This window comes from Barbus barbus (genome assembly GCF_936440315.1).
Source record: "Barbus barbus genome assembly, chromosome: 7".
Classification (NCBI taxonomy): domain Eukaryota; kingdom Metazoa; phylum Chordata; class Actinopteri; order Cypriniformes; family Cyprinidae; genus Barbus; species Barbus barbus.
This window is the reverse complement of record NC_136735.1, coordinates 25,764,229-25,781,166: the sequence shown is the minus strand read 5'-3', so window position 1 is coordinate 25,781,166 and position 16,938 is coordinate 25,764,229. Positions and strand designations below refer to the sequence as shown.

Below are 16,938 nucleotides of genomic sequence, written 5' to 3'. Positions count from 1 at the left end.
AGTTCCATAAGTATCCATAAAGTTATCCAAACTTGGTTTTAGACACCATAAAGAAACAAAACACTGTTGTGTGGCAATGCATTTTTTTATGTAATACGGCCATTAATTGCCAGCCACACTACAGATATGAACCACAAGAAAGGTAGAATGTGGCTTTCAGACATTTCAATATAACAAGGAAATCCACATGATACAATCCAAAGTATCAAAAGATTTTAATAACATTGCTTTTAACAAATAAGACAAGATGAAACAGTAAAAAAAAAAATCAAGAGTCATCTGTGAAATAAAGAGGGCTTGAAGTGAAAGGTATAATTAACACTCATAAAACATGCACATAAACATTCACTAGAACCTTTTTTTAGTTCTCAGTTTCAGTACAAGAGGAGATTCCACATTCCACTGCCTGGGCACCGGTTTTCTGTGGGGGGGGGGGGGGGGGCAATGTTAAGCAATGTTAAATACTTAAAATATAGCAATGTTAAGCAATAAACCTTATATAGATATTTTGATTTCAGATATTTTGCTTATTGATGGTTATGTTAAATTAAATGAAACACTGTAAATTCATCTTAACTCATCTGAAATGTATAAACTTACTGTTGCTCTGGTGACATGAGACGCAGAGCACTCTCTTCTTCATCCACAATTTTGCTTTCTGTTACCAGAGAGAAATTTTATTTAGTACTTTTGCAGTTTATGACAAAATCATATACAGTATGTTTCAAAAATTACTTTTAGGTTTCCCAGATATAAAAAGGTTTACAATATAGAATGTCCAATTAGAAAAGGCCATTACATTATTTTATTCTATTGAGAGAGAAAAAAAAAAAAAAAGAAAACACGTGAAGGCTTTTGTAACCAAGTCAGGTGAATAGTATGGACCCGTCGCTTTTTAAACTTTAGATGTGCAGGCTACAAACTATGAACTATCAATAGACCTGGGTTATGGTGTCAACTCAGATTTCTGACCCTAAGACTTAATCTAACAGATTACAAGAGAAAGAAAATTTGAAAAACATACCTCTTCCAGATTCATTGCAGATAGCACTGACTTGCTCTCCAAATGTCACTTCATTGATGCTCACTTTAAAGAATCAGAAAAGAGTTTATTTAAACCGAATCCCTTTGCATTCCTCAAAGGAAAATAATATTTGGGGTTTTACTAGCTCATTTCAGCACAGGTACTTTTAAAATCTTTAAATTGACATACAATAGCATGCACAATCATTTTTACTTCTATAATGTAAAATTGGGGTGCCATATTTAATTTTTCATATTTCATATTTTTTTGCATTTAAAAACATGAAATGCGGGGCAGTGGGGGAAAAAGTTTTGAACTGTTTTTAACTTAAGCGCCACGTTTTTAGATTGCGGTGTCATGCCTTGAGACACTGCCAAAAAAAAAAGAACGCAAATATGACAGTCAAACATCTGTTTAGCACATGTAATCAGCCCTTATGGGTGGACAATTACAACTATGGGAGACTACCAAAAGAAAGAATCTTACCTTGTGGAGTACTGATGGCTCTCCCAACCTGTTTTCCTCGTCCTGTCAGTGGAGAGAGAAAGAGACACTTTAGGGAGATTCACATTTTGCTCACCTCTTGGGAATAGCACAGTTGATTATATGATAACAGACATAGATCCTTCATCTCTCAGATCATTCACTGATAGAGAACTAACCCCTCTGTCTGATCACAGTCAAATCACTGTGTATCTCAAAAAGACAGACAATATCATTAACACAAAGCCCAGTAAGCTGTACATCAGAAAACCATACAGATGGGCTGAAAACAGCGCTGAAGAATATCAGAAAGCACTTAGCAGCCAAAAAATACAAGCGCTGATAGATAACGTTCTAAATAGCACCTATACTCCCACTAATGAAGGTGTAAATCTTGCTGTCAGAGATATAAATTACATATTTGAAAAATCAGCCAAAAAAATCCAAATTATAAACAAAAAATGGAAATCAAATACCCAAAAATGACAAAAATTGGTTTGACTGCCAAACTATTCGCAAAAAACTGATTACATTGTCAAATCAGAAACACAAAGATCCAAATAATGTAGAGATCTGCCTTCTTTACAGTGAAACACTAAAACAATAAAAACATACGCTCAGAACCAAAACGCACAATACACCCAAAAACAACTGACAATAATCGAGAAGTCAGTGAACACAAACCAATTTTGGGAAAATTAACCAAAACCCATTAGATTTCCCAATAACTGATAAATAAATTAAAAAAAAATCTCCAACACAAAAAAGCATCTGGACCTGATGGGATATTAAATTAAAGAATAAAACACACAAGCAGTAAATTCCAATTGGCCATTCTAAAACTATTCAATGTGGTTCTGAGTGTAGGTTACTTCCCTGACATCTGGAATCAAGGCTTGATAACACCAATCTTTAAAAACAGAGATAAATTTGATCCTAACAACTACAGAGGCATCTGTGTGAGCAGCAACCTGGGAATGTTATTCTGTAGCATAATAAATGCTCAACTATTAGACTTCATCATCACACACAATGTACTGAGCAGAAGTCAAATTGGATTTTTACCAAATTACCGTACATCTGATCACATCTATACATTACATACTCTAATTGAAAAACATGTTAACCAAGATAAACGTAAAATATATGCATGCTTTATCGACTTCAGAAAAGCTTTTGACTCAATTTGGCACCAAGGACTATTTTACAAAATGATTGAAAGTGGCATAGGAGGTAAAACCTATGACCTTATCAAATCAATGTACACTGAAAGTAAATGTGGTGTAAAAATCAGCACAAAACGTACAGGGTAACTTTCCCAGGTGCGTGAAGTGAGACAGGACTGCTGCTTAAGCCCAACATTATTTAACATATACATCAATGAACTGGCAAGCAGTCTGGAGCGATCTGCAGCCCATGGCCTCACCCTACACAACTCACAGATCAGATGCCTGCTTTATGCGGATGATCTGGTTCTGCTGTCTCCCACTCAACATGGTTTACAGCAGAACCTGGACCTGCTAGAGCAATACTGCCAGACCTGGGCCCTGACAGTCAACCAGAATAAAACCAAAATTATGATATTTCAGAAAAGATCCAGATCCCAGGGAACACAACAAACATTTACATTTGGCACTAAGCAGATAACACACACACACATCACACTACAACTACCTGGGATTGAAAATCACATCCACACGAAACTTTAATAATGCTGTGACAGAACTGTGAGATAAAGTATGCAGGGCCTATAGAATGTCCTATAGAAATCCCTATTAGAATTTGGCTGAAAGTATTAGAATCCGTAATTGAGCCCATTGCACTCTATGGCAGTGAGGTGTGGGGTCCACTGACAAATCCAAATCAAGATCTCACCAAATGGTAAAAACATCCAATTGAGACCCTGCATACAGAACTCTGTAAAACTATATTACATGTGCACCGGCACACAACAAATAACGCATGCAGGGCAAAATTAGGCAAATATCCTCTAATCATAAAGATACAAAAAAATGGCAATTAAATTCTGGAAACATCTGAAACTCAGTGACCCCCAATCATATCATTATAAAGCCCTGCAATACCAAGAGATGAGCAAAGAAAGCAACCCCTTCCCTCGGCTGATCCAGAGCTTCAGTCCTGATGCTTCACAACATCTACTGATGCTCTGAATCACAACATCAGAATCAATCAGATTACTGCACAAATCAAACAGAGTTACATCACTCATTGGCAAACCCAAACTCAACAACAGAGTAAAATGCAATGATATTCGGCCCTAAAGAGAGAGTACAGTATGGCAGAGTATCTGTACACAGTGTCCGATAAGAAACTGAGAAGCACATTGACCAGATACAGACTGAGCGGACACAAGCTGATGATAGAGACGGGCAGACACAGAAAAACATGGCTGCCCCCGGAGCAGAGATTGTGTTCACACTGTGATCTGAATGATATTGAAACAGAACTGCACTTTCCTAACAGAATGCTCCAAATATACAGCTATACGGACAGTGTTCTATGATAAAATACAGCAGATCCATCCGACATTTAAAGCTCTTTCAAGCCAGGAGAAACTGCTGTATCTGTTAGGAGAACACAAGAACTGCTGTGTGTCTGCCTGTCACCATAGAAGAGAAAACACTCAATCTGCCCTGATCTGATGTTTCCAGCACATCTAGATTATATTAAACCATATTACTCTATTATATTACTTAGATGTACATTTTGCTTCTGTAAATCTAATCCCTTATTTTATTTATTTTAATTTTATATACTTACATACATTAGTAATTCATTTTGCACTACTTGCTTAATACTTTTATATATTATTACAATTATTATTATTTTTCTTTCTGTTAATACGTATGTGCACTATTTGTAAGCAGCCCAGCTGCAATTGCTTTGGCAATACAAATGTATAGTTTTTGCCATGCAAATAAAGCACCCTTGAACTGAATTGAGAGAGAGAGACAGAGACAGAGACAGAGAGAGAGAGAGAGACAGAGAGAGAGAGAGAAACAGAGAGAGAGACAGAGAGAGAGAGAGAGAGAGAGACAGAGACAGAGACAGAGAGAGAGACAGAGACAGAGAGAGAGAGAGAGACAGAGAGAGAGACAGAGAGAGAGAGAGAGAGACAGAGACAGAGAGAGAGTATGAGAGTGAGAACATACGCTTACAGTAAAAAATATGTTTAACTGATAATACAGATGTTCTTTATTAAAGTACATAAAAGCAATGCATTTTGTTTTATTAATGCCAATGCTTTTGCACACAATTTTTAATTTTCCACCCATAACGGAAGCAAAATACGCCTTGGAATGGCCAAAGTTTGTAACCCTAATTGTAATTTTGATCATTTCTTATTAATTATGCAGCCCAAATATAAGGTGCCTTTAAATTCAAACTGGTCTTCAAACTAAAGAGACATAGAATGTGAAATCTATCTATTTTTTTAATCTCAACTGGTCTTTATTTTCATTATTTTCTTTAAAATGTCTTACATGAATATGGAAAACATATTATAGAAAATAAAATAAAAACCTAAAATTAATTTGAAGACGTGTAATTAATTAAAATCAGAAGTATAAACAAAAATTGCATTAGAAATAAATTATCTCTTTATTGTTCTGTATAAGCAATATTATTGTTCTGCCGTTGACAACAGAAAGGCTGTTATTTGTTTTACCTGTTGAAAACACTGTAGGTGAAGAATGGGTCCTGACTGGAGTTACCATGCCAGCATAAGTGCGACGCCTGAAAGAAAGAATAACTGTAAATGCAACATATCTATTCATACAAATCATCTTTACAGATAATGTTTGCTGTTGATATTATACTGGTGATGTGCAATTATCTGTTGTACTGGGATGTGGCTGAGTTTTACCTGAGAGCAGATTTAGGGGTTTGTGCAGGACCTTTAGCAGCGTGAGGATTTCGAGGGGTGGCAAAACCTGTCTGCCCCCCATCGTTTTCTGCCTGGGCAGGAGAAGCCACAGTATTACCATAAAGAAAGAGCAAGAGAAGGAAAAACAGGGGAAGGAAACAAAGCCGTCAAAAACCAGCAGTAACACTTAATGGCTTTGTTGTCAAACTTCTACTACTTTCTGGTGCAAATGTATGTTTGACTCACGTTTCGCCGGGGTGACAGTGTGAAGTTGGCCAGATGGTTCTCCATCTGCTGTTGTTCTTCTTGTTTTTCCTTTTCAAACTGCTTGAGGTTATACTCCACCTCTGCAGCCAACTGCTCATCAGCAGCAAACAGCTCCTTCACTTCTGAACGATAGTCCTGCATGGTCACCTGTAACACACACATAAAAGGCTCCAGTCAGAATAAATGTTTGTTTGGGGCAAAAGATTTGTTTGGAATAAAGAAGCATTTCAAATACACATTGTTAAACTACTACTATGTAATAGAGATGGATATGAATAACAGATTACTCATAAAATGACAATGATCAATTTCCTCAGCTTCTCTTTTGTGTTTATGTAAATTATGGACAGTGGTTAATATAATGACACTTTCCAATTTTCTGTTGCTTAGTTGCAAAAAAAATTCTACAACTAAAACAGAGGGGTTTCCATGTTTGATGAATCAGACAAGTGTTCTAATGGACACCTTTCAGACTGCGGTGACATTTCCAGTTATTAACGTTATAAATCTAGTCAAGTTTTTTATATTTTCATCTTTTGTCATTTAATGTACATTTGTAACACTATACTTTGTATTATACCGGTATTAGCATAGCATTAAATTAACTTTTTCTTGTTTCAGACCACCGAAATCAATCTCAACATTTTTTCCTCACTTTCACAAAGTCACAGAAATGCTAGCATGAGTTTTTTTTCTTCTGCTTTTGGAGAAATTGGGAACATAAAAATTCAATTTGTTGTAGTCTCCTGTTCACCACTAATAGGATTTAACCAAATTACGCTGATTTCTGCTTTGTTGTTTACTATTTTGACTGAACAGCTCTACTACATGCTTTTTGCAACTAATAAGAACCAAAGTCAGACATTTTCAGCAGTGTTTTAGAAAGTTTAACTTGACAGTTGTCAGCTCTGTAAAAAAAATGACACTCATGGTGTGAGGTGGTGGAAGACATTTGTCTGTTGTGTATATCCATAGAGAAATAATTAAGAACTACATTTATATAAAGAAGTATGGAAAAAAGCACATCCCTTTTATCTAATCACATCTATATGCATCACCTGTAGGTAGGCCATAAGGTGTTTCAGGACCGGTGAGTGTTGCTCCTCCAGCATGTTCTTTAGACTGATGATGATAGGAATAACATTCTCCACAAAGTTCCTCTTTTGGACCTGAACATAAAACAGAAGGGAAGTTCAACAAAAGTTTGTTGACCACTTTTGGAATCCACCTTCAGGATGTTTCCTCACCTGTGAGACCAGCTTTTTCTGGGCCACCTGTAAAACAGCTTTAGCCATGGCCATCTCATCCTCCTGAGGTTCCTCTCCTGCTGCTGAGCCACTCATGGATGTCAGTTTCATCTCTTTCAGTGATAGGATGTCAAATGTATCTGCAAGCAACTCTGACCCCTCAGAATCCAGAGGCAGCTCAGAGTCCACAAAACTGGCTGGAGAAGAGAAGAATCTGTAAGGTTAACATCTATGTATCCTTATCTATGTAAGGATAACATCTATGTATCCTCTTTTGGATGAATTCAGACTCAGACTTCAGTTTCATCTTTGTTTTGCTTTTGGTGTAAAAAGACCATTCTGATGATTTGCACTTAGTGAATATACATTTAGAATTATAATAGTTATATTATAAACAGCTTCTCCACCCTTGAAAGTGCTGGAAAAGTGCTTAAATTTCGCTCCCAAAATCTGTACAAACGCTGCACACTGCAAACACCACAGCAAGCAGTCAATCACACACAGCTCTTACCGAGGATGTCCTGGCAGATTTTGGTAGTGATATTGAATCGTTGTTCATCAGTAAAGTTTTTCAGTAGGAACCTGTAGATCCTGAAACGTTTGCCTTGATTCTGTGGTCCTTTCAGAGAAAACTTGCTTTTCTCACTGACAGAAAACATACATACAAACAAACAAACAAACACATTTTCAGAACTCACTGAATTTCACAAAGTAGTTTCTTCCCATAAATTGAAAGAACATTAAACCGTATTTTTGGCAAACCACTGCAAAAGCCATATCCAGGTTCATGAATCATTTTAGAATTTACCTCTCTGTTTGAGGGAATTTATTATATTTCTTGTGTTTTTCATAAGAGTTGAAGTGGAAAATGCATTCGATGAAATGCTGGGAAAACATGAGGGGACTCTTCTTAAGCAGGAGGTCAACCAGGCAGTACTCACAAAGACTAATCAACAAAAAAATTAAAATCACATCAAAACATTAGATTAAATGGCAAAAGAAACTGCACCATGATACGCTTTTCTTTGGTCACATTTCTTACTCTGCAATGGTAGGGTCAGGGTCCACAAGAACAATAGCAAAGCGGAAAAACAGTGCACCTTTCCATTTCACATATTCTTCCTGTTAAAGAGCAAAACATCAAAATGCAGAACAAAACTGACAGCAAGATAAAAAAATGATTCTCGGAAGGTTTGATTGCAGGTTTGCGTGTGTACCTGCAATAAGTTAGTGAGCATAATGAGGGTCTGCTCTCGGACGATGGGGTCTTTGTCTCTCAGACAGGCTGAGATATTTGGGATATATCGGGTCACTGTGTTTGTGTAGCGCACGCAAAGATCGCACATCACTACCACCACGTTACTGCGAACGGCCAACTCTGTCCCCACTTCCAGCTCCCGCGCAAACACAGGCAGATACTTCAACATCAGTTCCTCGTGCTGCAGACACAGCTTACCTATGACAGACAGAGAACAAGACCAAACTCAAAATAGATGTCGTCACATTCTGCCTGCTGGGTTTTGTGTGTCTAAAGTAAACAATTAGTTTGTAAATGTTTCAGACCTAATGTGATAACAGCATGCGCTCGCACCACTGTTGGCATGGAATTGGGTTTGAACTGAGACAGAGGCTGACTAGCAGGCAGCTCATCTCCGTCAGCAGGAACTGGAAGAAAATAGAATAAAAATAAAAAAAACATGCAGTTCAGATGGTTTTGCAACATTTCTCCAAGACCCTAATACTGAAATCAGGTGTAAATAGCTTGAAACCTCATGTTAGTCTTGGCAGATAACTACAACAGTTTTCTGAGAAGCCCTTGGTTGTCTTTTTCAGCTTAATACTGACACATGCACATGATAAGAAACCTGGGATAGATGCACATCCATACCAAATAAAAATAAAAAAGTTGCATGGACAAACCTGGCTGCTGCTCTGAGGGAGTTAGAACAGACTGAACCAGAAGGAAAATTCTCTTTCCCACTTTAGAAGGGCAATGGAGAGAAGCAGCACCAAGTGTATAAAGATGTTTCACCTGAGAAATAGATGGATTGAAAAAAGGTAACAAAATATTGCCATTTAAAAATGTAAAATGTAAGTTAAAAACATCCTTCACTTATGAAGGATCCTTCGCATCCTGTTTAATAGAGTCAGAGAGGGTGTAAAATAGTCATATGAAACTAAATTATACTTGTTTTTGTTGTAAAAACTTTAATAATGTTATAAGTAGGCCTTAAAAAGCTGGATTTGCCCCCTTTAATAAAAGCTTGATCTATACCAGCAGGTCTTCATGGATGTTTTCAGCTCCCTTCTCTTGTAGAATGACACCAGACAGATAACTCTCACACACAGAGACCAGCTCTCCACAGAAACGATCCAGGAACTTCTAAAACACACACACAAAATGTATTAGAGCATAAATTACACTTTTTAGTAAAACCTTATTGACAATGGTATGATCTTACCAATGTATCCTGAGTGTTGTCTGATCTAACAAATCTGATCAGAGTATCCACACAGGAGCTGATCACCTCTAAAGGCAGGCTGAAAGTCTTCAACCAGCTCATCAGATCATCTACACAGGTAAAATGTGCACATTTGTAACGTACTTGAATTAAATTACCATTACTAACAAAGTATGTATTGTGAACGGGATAGTTTAACTGAATTACCCATCTTACTCAAACATGCAGTAGGTAATTAAATTGACTACCTATACACTATAATACAAAAGTTTCAGGCCAGTAAGATTTTTTTTTTTTAAATAATTTTATTCAGTAAGGACACATTAACAACAATAAAAAGTGACATTTTATAAATGTCACAAATGATTTCCATTTCATTTTGATAATTAAAAGAAATGTTTCATTAGCACCGAATCAGTATATTAGAATGATTGCTGAAGGATCATGTGACACTGAAGAGTAGAGAAAAGGCTGCTGAAAATTCAGCTTTGTAATCACAGGAATAAATTACATTTTTAGAAAAGGTATTTTAAATTGAATAATATTTCTCAACATTAATGTTTTTACTGTATTTATAATTAAATTAATGCAGCCTGGTTAGCATAAGAGACTTAAAAAAAAAAAAATCTCACCAACCCTATAGTAGTGTGCATCATCAACCTGAAGTACAAATGGCACAATAGCGTTTCTCAGTTCATCTGAATCCAACCTGACTATCAGTGACTTGCGGTTCAGTAAGACCAATAACGTTTGAGTGCAAGACACATTCATGTTAAAAAGAACTGCCTCACAAGATCAACTTGTTCGCGCCTTAAAGATGTAATAAATTACTACCACCTCACTATTAATTATGATGAAACCACATCATCTGTCACCAATGGGAACTATTTTTAATTATAACAACAAATAATACTCTTCTGAAGCATTTGTGATCATATCAATCACATTCTGAAGTCCTGACACACCAGACTTACCTACTATTCTGGTTTTGGTGTCATCATTGAGATTAGAGGCAATGTCACCCAGAACGCTCAAGATATGACAGGTCATTGTAACTGAAACAACTGGTGACCTATTAATAAAAAAAAAAAAAAAAAAGTTTTTAAAAACCACACACAATATAAAAAAAAAAAAAAAAAAAAAAAAAACATATTTTGGAACAAGCAGTCACCATTTACACACTGTAACTTCAGTACAAATCTTAATTATTAGAACAAAACTACATATTCTATGACCTTTTTCCTTTATACATTTACTATGAGGTTCAAAAAAGCTTCCTTAGCTCTGTTCTCTGACCTGATAGTATTCTCCCAGGTATCCAGTATGGTGCCATAGTTCAGTTTAGGAGAGCAACTGGCAATTTTAGCTAACAGCAGCCAGGCAGCAGCAGCCCTCTCTCCTTCGGTATGAGACAGCAAACGATTCACAAAGGCAGGAGTGAACTTCTGCTGCGGAGCCCACACGCTGAAAGCCTTGCTGAAATACCGGCTACAGAAGAGAAAGATGTGGAGGATAACTGAATTAAAACAATGGAAGAAAAGAAAAAACGGGAAACATGTCACACTCCACTAGTCACAGATGGTTAGGACACATGTTACTGACCTGAGGTCTTGACACTTTTGACACATCAGTCCCAGTAATTCCCAGGCCAGCTTCTGAGATGTGTCGCTATCCGGATATTTGCCTTGACTCTTAATCTGAGCAATGACGACATGGTCCAGACACTCAAGAGCTTTCTCTTGCACAGAGCTCTCAGAATCCATGACAGCCGGTAACACTCCTCTCAGCCAGGCCTCCTGCACTTCTCTATTCTCAGGTAGAGCCTGGAAACATAATCATTGAAAGGAAGAAGTTTACAAGATGCTGGAGACACACTAAACCAGCGTAGTAGTATGAAAATCTGCAACCCCTTATAGCAACCCTCCAGTGGACAGGCCAAATTTTTTTATTTTATTTTGTAAAATAGTGACGTTAGGAGTAAACAAATATAATCAATACCTTATTTGTGAAAGAAAGTGACCATACTGTCTGACTTAAATTGTTCATGAGAAAAACAGGACAAATTCTAAGTCTTTAAAAAAAACCTACAGTTCGAATTCAAACCTGGCTTTGGTGGTAACCATTACAATGCTGAGGCACAGGTAAAATTTTGACTGTTTTGACTAGCTAATTATAATATTATTGGTCATAACAGATGGACATAGTATTGTGAGGTTGGGAGGGGGTGCTCACAGCGAGGAGATCCATAAGGCACTGCATGGCTTTCTTCTTCACTGAGACAGCAGGATCCCTGCAGCGATCTGACAGAATACTCAGATTCTCTGCACTGCAAGAGATCACCCCATGCTTCAGCAGACTCATGACGGTCTACACAAACACATGAAAGACACAAAATCAGTTATAGCTGCTTTCTTTATACTATTTTGACAATGAAAATCATGGTTTTGTTGGAAAAGATGGAAAAATAATGGAAATGTTTTTGCAGTCTATCCCAAAAATGGATTAAAAAGAACTTTTAAATGTGCATGACTACAGCAACAGTGCAACTTTCTCAAAAGGGTCTCATCTTCCTAATCTAACCCTGCAAATCATGTAATAGCTAAAGTAAAGCATACAAATTAAAACGCCTCCAATGAACATATAGACACTAAAAAAAAAAACTCCAAATGAACTAGTAGACCATGCAATAATTTGACTGTTGGACAACTTATCGGCCATCGAGAGCTAACCTTACTGTGAACTACACCAATATTCAAAGGTCAAATGTTTGTCAATCACAAACATGTATTTGTATGCACAAAACGCATATTTTATAGATCAAAAAAAATTTAACAAAGAAGTTTGGTGGAAGAATCCTTGACTTGAATATTAAAAAAGTTTATAGGAAAAACATGAAATGATTCAAAGTGTAGAATGCATTTCATACCTCCAGGGCACTTTTTCTAGCATTGGTTTTAGGATCACTGACATGTTTTTTAAACAGAGTCATAGTTTCCTCATCTAAAAGTAAATAAAGAAATATTAATAAAGAAATAGTCAGTCATGCAAAATTTTAAACTTAAATGACAAGGCCTATATGAGGAGAACTTACTCTGTAAGGAAGTATTCATGACGCTCCTGTGGGTCGTGGTAATGCTCTTGTGTTTTGTAAGCTCAATGGTTCTGAAGGTCAGAGCAGTTTTCTGAACAGTGTCTCTTCTTTTTAGAGTTTCTGAACAAAAAAAACAAAGCAAAACAAAAACAACATCAAATTGAATCATCACAGTCTATAAAAACGCTTTGCGCTAATTTCATTTTAAATACCACAATATGATCTTACGCTCAGAGCGACCTGAATCCAGCATAGTCTGAGCACCTGATGAGAAAAGAATTAACTTATTTAGTATTCAAACATATCGCTTGTTACAACTAAATAATATAACTCACTCATATACAAACATTTTACACAGAGCTGTACAGTTACCGTACTGTAGTAATATACATACTGTTGGAAAAGAGCTCATGAACACATTTTGTAGCATTCTGGGAACCAAGCTCCAGACACTGTGCCAGGCAGTGCAACGCGTGACCTCTGACTGTTGGGGAAACATCATTACGATGATTGTAGATGATGTTGTGCACCAGAAACCTGTGAGGCAGGAACACAGCTAGCTCAGGGTCCACTGTTTCGTCCACATCCCTCTCACTCTGCTCCAGTAGGACCATGGCAACATCAAGCGCAAACATTCTGAATGCCACCTGAATAGAGGTTTTCATTGGTATTCATCAGGAACAGACAAGAGAATTGACAAATATCAACTAATTTATGCACATGGTAAGTTGTGCTTAGATTAAAATAGTCACGGGGCTGTGACATGACAAGTCGCACAGTTTACCTTGTTGTTTCGGGAGTAGCCATAGAGCCACTTAACAATGGCTGCAAAGTCCTGACACGGCATCTTAGCCATCAGTTTCCCAACAGCCTGTGCTCCACTGGCTCGATAGTCAGACTTCTCCACCATCTGAAACAGACACACACACAAACACAGTGTGACCTTTTTGGATCTTTTAAGTTCAAGTTACCTGGACTTTTAATGGAGGGACAGAAACCTCTCAGGTTTCATTAAAAAATATTAGTGAAGATTAACAGAAGTCTTATGGGTTTAGAATGACATGAAGGTGAGTAAATGACAGAAATATCCCAAAAGATTTGTTGTTGTTCCAAATTTGGATGCTGTTTTTCCTGTAAAACTCAAAACACAGAATCATATAGAATCTCCACTCAGGTCTTTGATGTAATAATGTTTAGTCTCAAGATATTTGATTTGAGAGCTGCATATTGAGTCGCATGAATGATTTGAAAGTCAATAATTAGATAAATCTCTGTCTGGCGTTTTAAAAAACATGGAAAATAGCAGACAGTTATATAAACTACTTTTATAGAACTTTTTATGTATTGGACAGCTGTGGTCACATAAAATGTAATAGATTCTTCAAAAATGTCCATGTTCCATGAAAAGAATAACAACATACAGGTTTGGAATGACATGAGAGCTGAGAGTCAATAATGACATAACTGAAATTAAAATTTTAAATTTTTTATTAAAATAAACCTGATGGCAGATGTGTTGCACGAGGATCCGTAAAAGCGGCAATGTGGCCTCCCTCTGCTTGTCAACAATGTGACTAGAACACAGAACACACATAATTCAGATATAAACAACTCACAGAATCAATGCTGAACACACAGCATGGGACAAAAAAGGTTTATAAATTAATTACATGTCATTTAAAAAAACAAAAACATAAATATTCCTACATGAATTATTACTGGAATTTCAGGAAGAATGGAATAAGCGGTCACTAACCTAATGAAAAGTATGGCCTGGTCTCTGGCACCACAGACAATCTGAGATGGAGCTAGGAGACATGGCTTGGACCTCTCTTGTGTTTTCATCATTAGAATAACACAGAGTAGTTTGCGGAACACTCGGCGACGGCACTGTAAAATACAACACCCATAAAGATCATGCAATGTAATGTAACTCATGCAACTAAAACGCAGTGGTCTTTTGGAGTAACCCCACCCACCTCATCTCCTTCACCATGAATGGTTGAGCAAAGTAGCCCCAGTCCACGGTAGGACATCTCAGGCAGACTCTGTAATTGGTCGACACTCCTTGAAAACACAAAAAAATCATTTGTGTGAAAAACTCTTTAACAAATGCATTAGAGTTGATATTGTTAACTAAAACTAAAATAGTTTGATCTAAAAGAATAGTTTAGAATAGCTTATTATAAAACAGTTTAAGACGAATATACGTATTGGATGAAAAATTCAACTTGAAAAACAAATGCAAATTAGATATATTGCCTTGGCAACAAACTGAAATAAAATAAGATTAAGCTGAAATGCTAAAATTACAAAACTAAAACTGAAATAAAAACAAATTAAAGCTAAATATCTATATATATTTTTTTTAATTATATAACTACAAAATTACTAAAACAAAAAGTAAAAAAAATAATAAAAGCCAATTCAAAATATTAATAAATAATATCTAAATAATACTAAAAATATTGCTGAAATGCATTTCCTCATCTTCTTTTGCGTTTACCTTTCCTGAGAGAATGACATATCTCCAATGACTGGCTCAAAGTTGGTAAGTTCAGTGAAAAGCTGAAAGTAAATGAAAATAATATAAAAAAATCTCAGCATTCTGTAAATATAATTGTAAAAATACTAATTTTTTAAAGGTTAAAAGGTTATCATCAATGTGTGAAAATGTTCAACCATATTCAGATCTATACAAAAACATTGCTTTATATGCTATGTGAGAACGGATTATCTAACGACCTAATAGTCCCAAAAATGCAAAGAGGGTCAATTTGGCTTTTTAAATAGAAAAAAATGAACAGCTGTCTTCCCTAAACTTCCTGATCATTCAGTCATCATTGACTGACCTGAACACAGCTGTCAGCACTCTGAGTTTTGTCTCGAAGAGAAAATCTCTCAAGCAGTCTCAGAAGTGTGCGAACCAGCAAGATAACGCCCTCTCTTAGTTTCAGCAAATCCTGTGCAGAAAAGTACACTGCCTCTTCTTCTTCATCTTCATCATCATCAATCTCCATCTGTTGGGAAACAAAACACCAAAATACATGACACCACTGTCCCACTGACAGAGTAGGAAAAAACACTTTTAAAAATGCTAAGTGTAAATGTCCCATATACAAACAAAAAAAAAATCTATTCTATACCTCTTCTGACACTTTCTTTGGAGGTTTGGATCGTTTTCCAGTTTTGGGATCACCTTGAGAGCTTTTCAAAGAATCTTTCTTGCGTTTCTTGCCAGAGTCTTGAGGCCAGCATTTCAGAGGCATGTTCAAACAGGTATCAAAAAGAATCTGATGGTACACTTTATTCACAACACTCCCTAAAGAGGGGCAAAAAGAAAAACATTAAATTAATTCTAACAACCTGAAATCAGTGTCTTGCCATGCATTAGGAAGGAATTCAGCAATGCAACCAGATGCAAGGGATGGAAACTGACCAGGTATTTTTAGCAGCAACAAGTATAGAGAGGCTGCCTGTAGACCACATAGTCTCTGTTCAAGACTGGGACTTTTGGTTTTAGCACTAAGAATGAAGTAGGAAAGGACAGCCACCAAAGTTTTTGCAGAGACTCCATTCTCACCAAACACCACCCAGACACTCTGCAGGGAATAAATACATCATAAGCAAGTTACATTTACACTGCCTACATCGCAAACAGATGCACTATTTTGTGGCGTGAAGCACAAAGAAATCACAGCATCTTCACATGTTACACCTGTGTATTGTCATCATCCTCATTGGAGAAGGGCAAAAGCTGCATGTAAATTGTTTTGAAAACATCAGGGTCTTCCTTTATCTCCTCCTCAATAACAGGGTCAAGAGGGTCTGTGTGGGTGAACTCGAAATCCCACACTGCATCCACCCAGGCTGAAACATATCAACAAGTCAACATTATGTGTACACTCTCGTTAATAATGCCCAAAATGCTGCACGCTGCTCATTAAGTTGACACAGACTGTGATTATGCGAGATATATATATATATATATATATATATATATATATATATATATATATATATATATATATAGTATGACTAACTTATATAACGATAGTGATATAGTCACCCTGATTGTGTTCAGTCTAATTATAAACACTATGACAGTTTGAACGGATAGTTAACGTTTCTCTGTTATGGTAAAACAAAAAAGTTTTGCGTTAAAATCTCACATATGATATAATAATCCATAAACTGAAACCAAAACAATCCCCCGAAATGACAGCGTCAGTTGCAACTCAACATATTTCGAGGTTTACTACAACAAAACACACAGTGGACCTCAAAAGTCATTTAGCCATTGTTTCTAGGACATGTTCGTGACAAAAATTAAACCGTACCTGTAGACACACTGTTTAATTTAAATAACTGCAGCGTTCGTATCAACTCCATACTTCGTTCAAAATAAGCCGCCAACAGCCGCTGTGCTGAGGGACAGCAATCCCGGCATGCTTGGCGACATACGCAGTGGAGCTCAT

At 36.6% G+C, this 16,938-nt stretch overlaps 1 protein-coding gene across 1 annotated transcript; it reads right to left on the bottom strand.

The window, feature by feature from the left end:
* Positions 1-68: 68 nt before the first annotated feature.
* Positions 69-16,899, bottom strand: LOC306872630 (condensin-2 complex subunit D3-L-like). Its single transcript, XM_079421280.1, has 35 exons — positions 16,801-16,899; positions 16,179-16,330; positions 15,900-16,062; positions 15,607-15,782; positions 15,313-15,480; positions 14,967-15,028; positions 14,440-14,527; positions 14,217-14,350; positions 13,962-14,034; positions 13,245-13,370; positions 12,855-13,107; positions 12,689-12,724; positions 12,461-12,580; positions 12,296-12,369; positions 11,602-11,736; positions 10,972-11,192; positions 10,666-10,857; positions 10,344-10,441; positions 9,370-9,479; positions 9,183-9,290; positions 8,828-8,939; positions 8,471-8,572; positions 8,125-8,363; positions 7,950-8,029; positions 7,716-7,853; positions 7,419-7,552; positions 6,908-7,104; positions 6,719-6,829; positions 5,640-5,807; positions 5,394-5,485; positions 5,196-5,263; positions 1,511-1,552; positions 1,025-1,087; positions 601-658; positions 69-421 (listed from the first exon to the last, which is right to left on the bottom strand). The coding sequence occupies exons 1-35, from the start codon at positions 16,850-16,852 to the stop codon at positions 349-351; spliced, it is 4,218 nt and encodes a 1,405-aa protein (XP_079277406.1). The 5' UTR covers positions 16,853-16,899; the 3' UTR covers positions 69-348.
* Between the last annotated feature and the right edge of the window lie 39 nt (positions 16,900-16,938).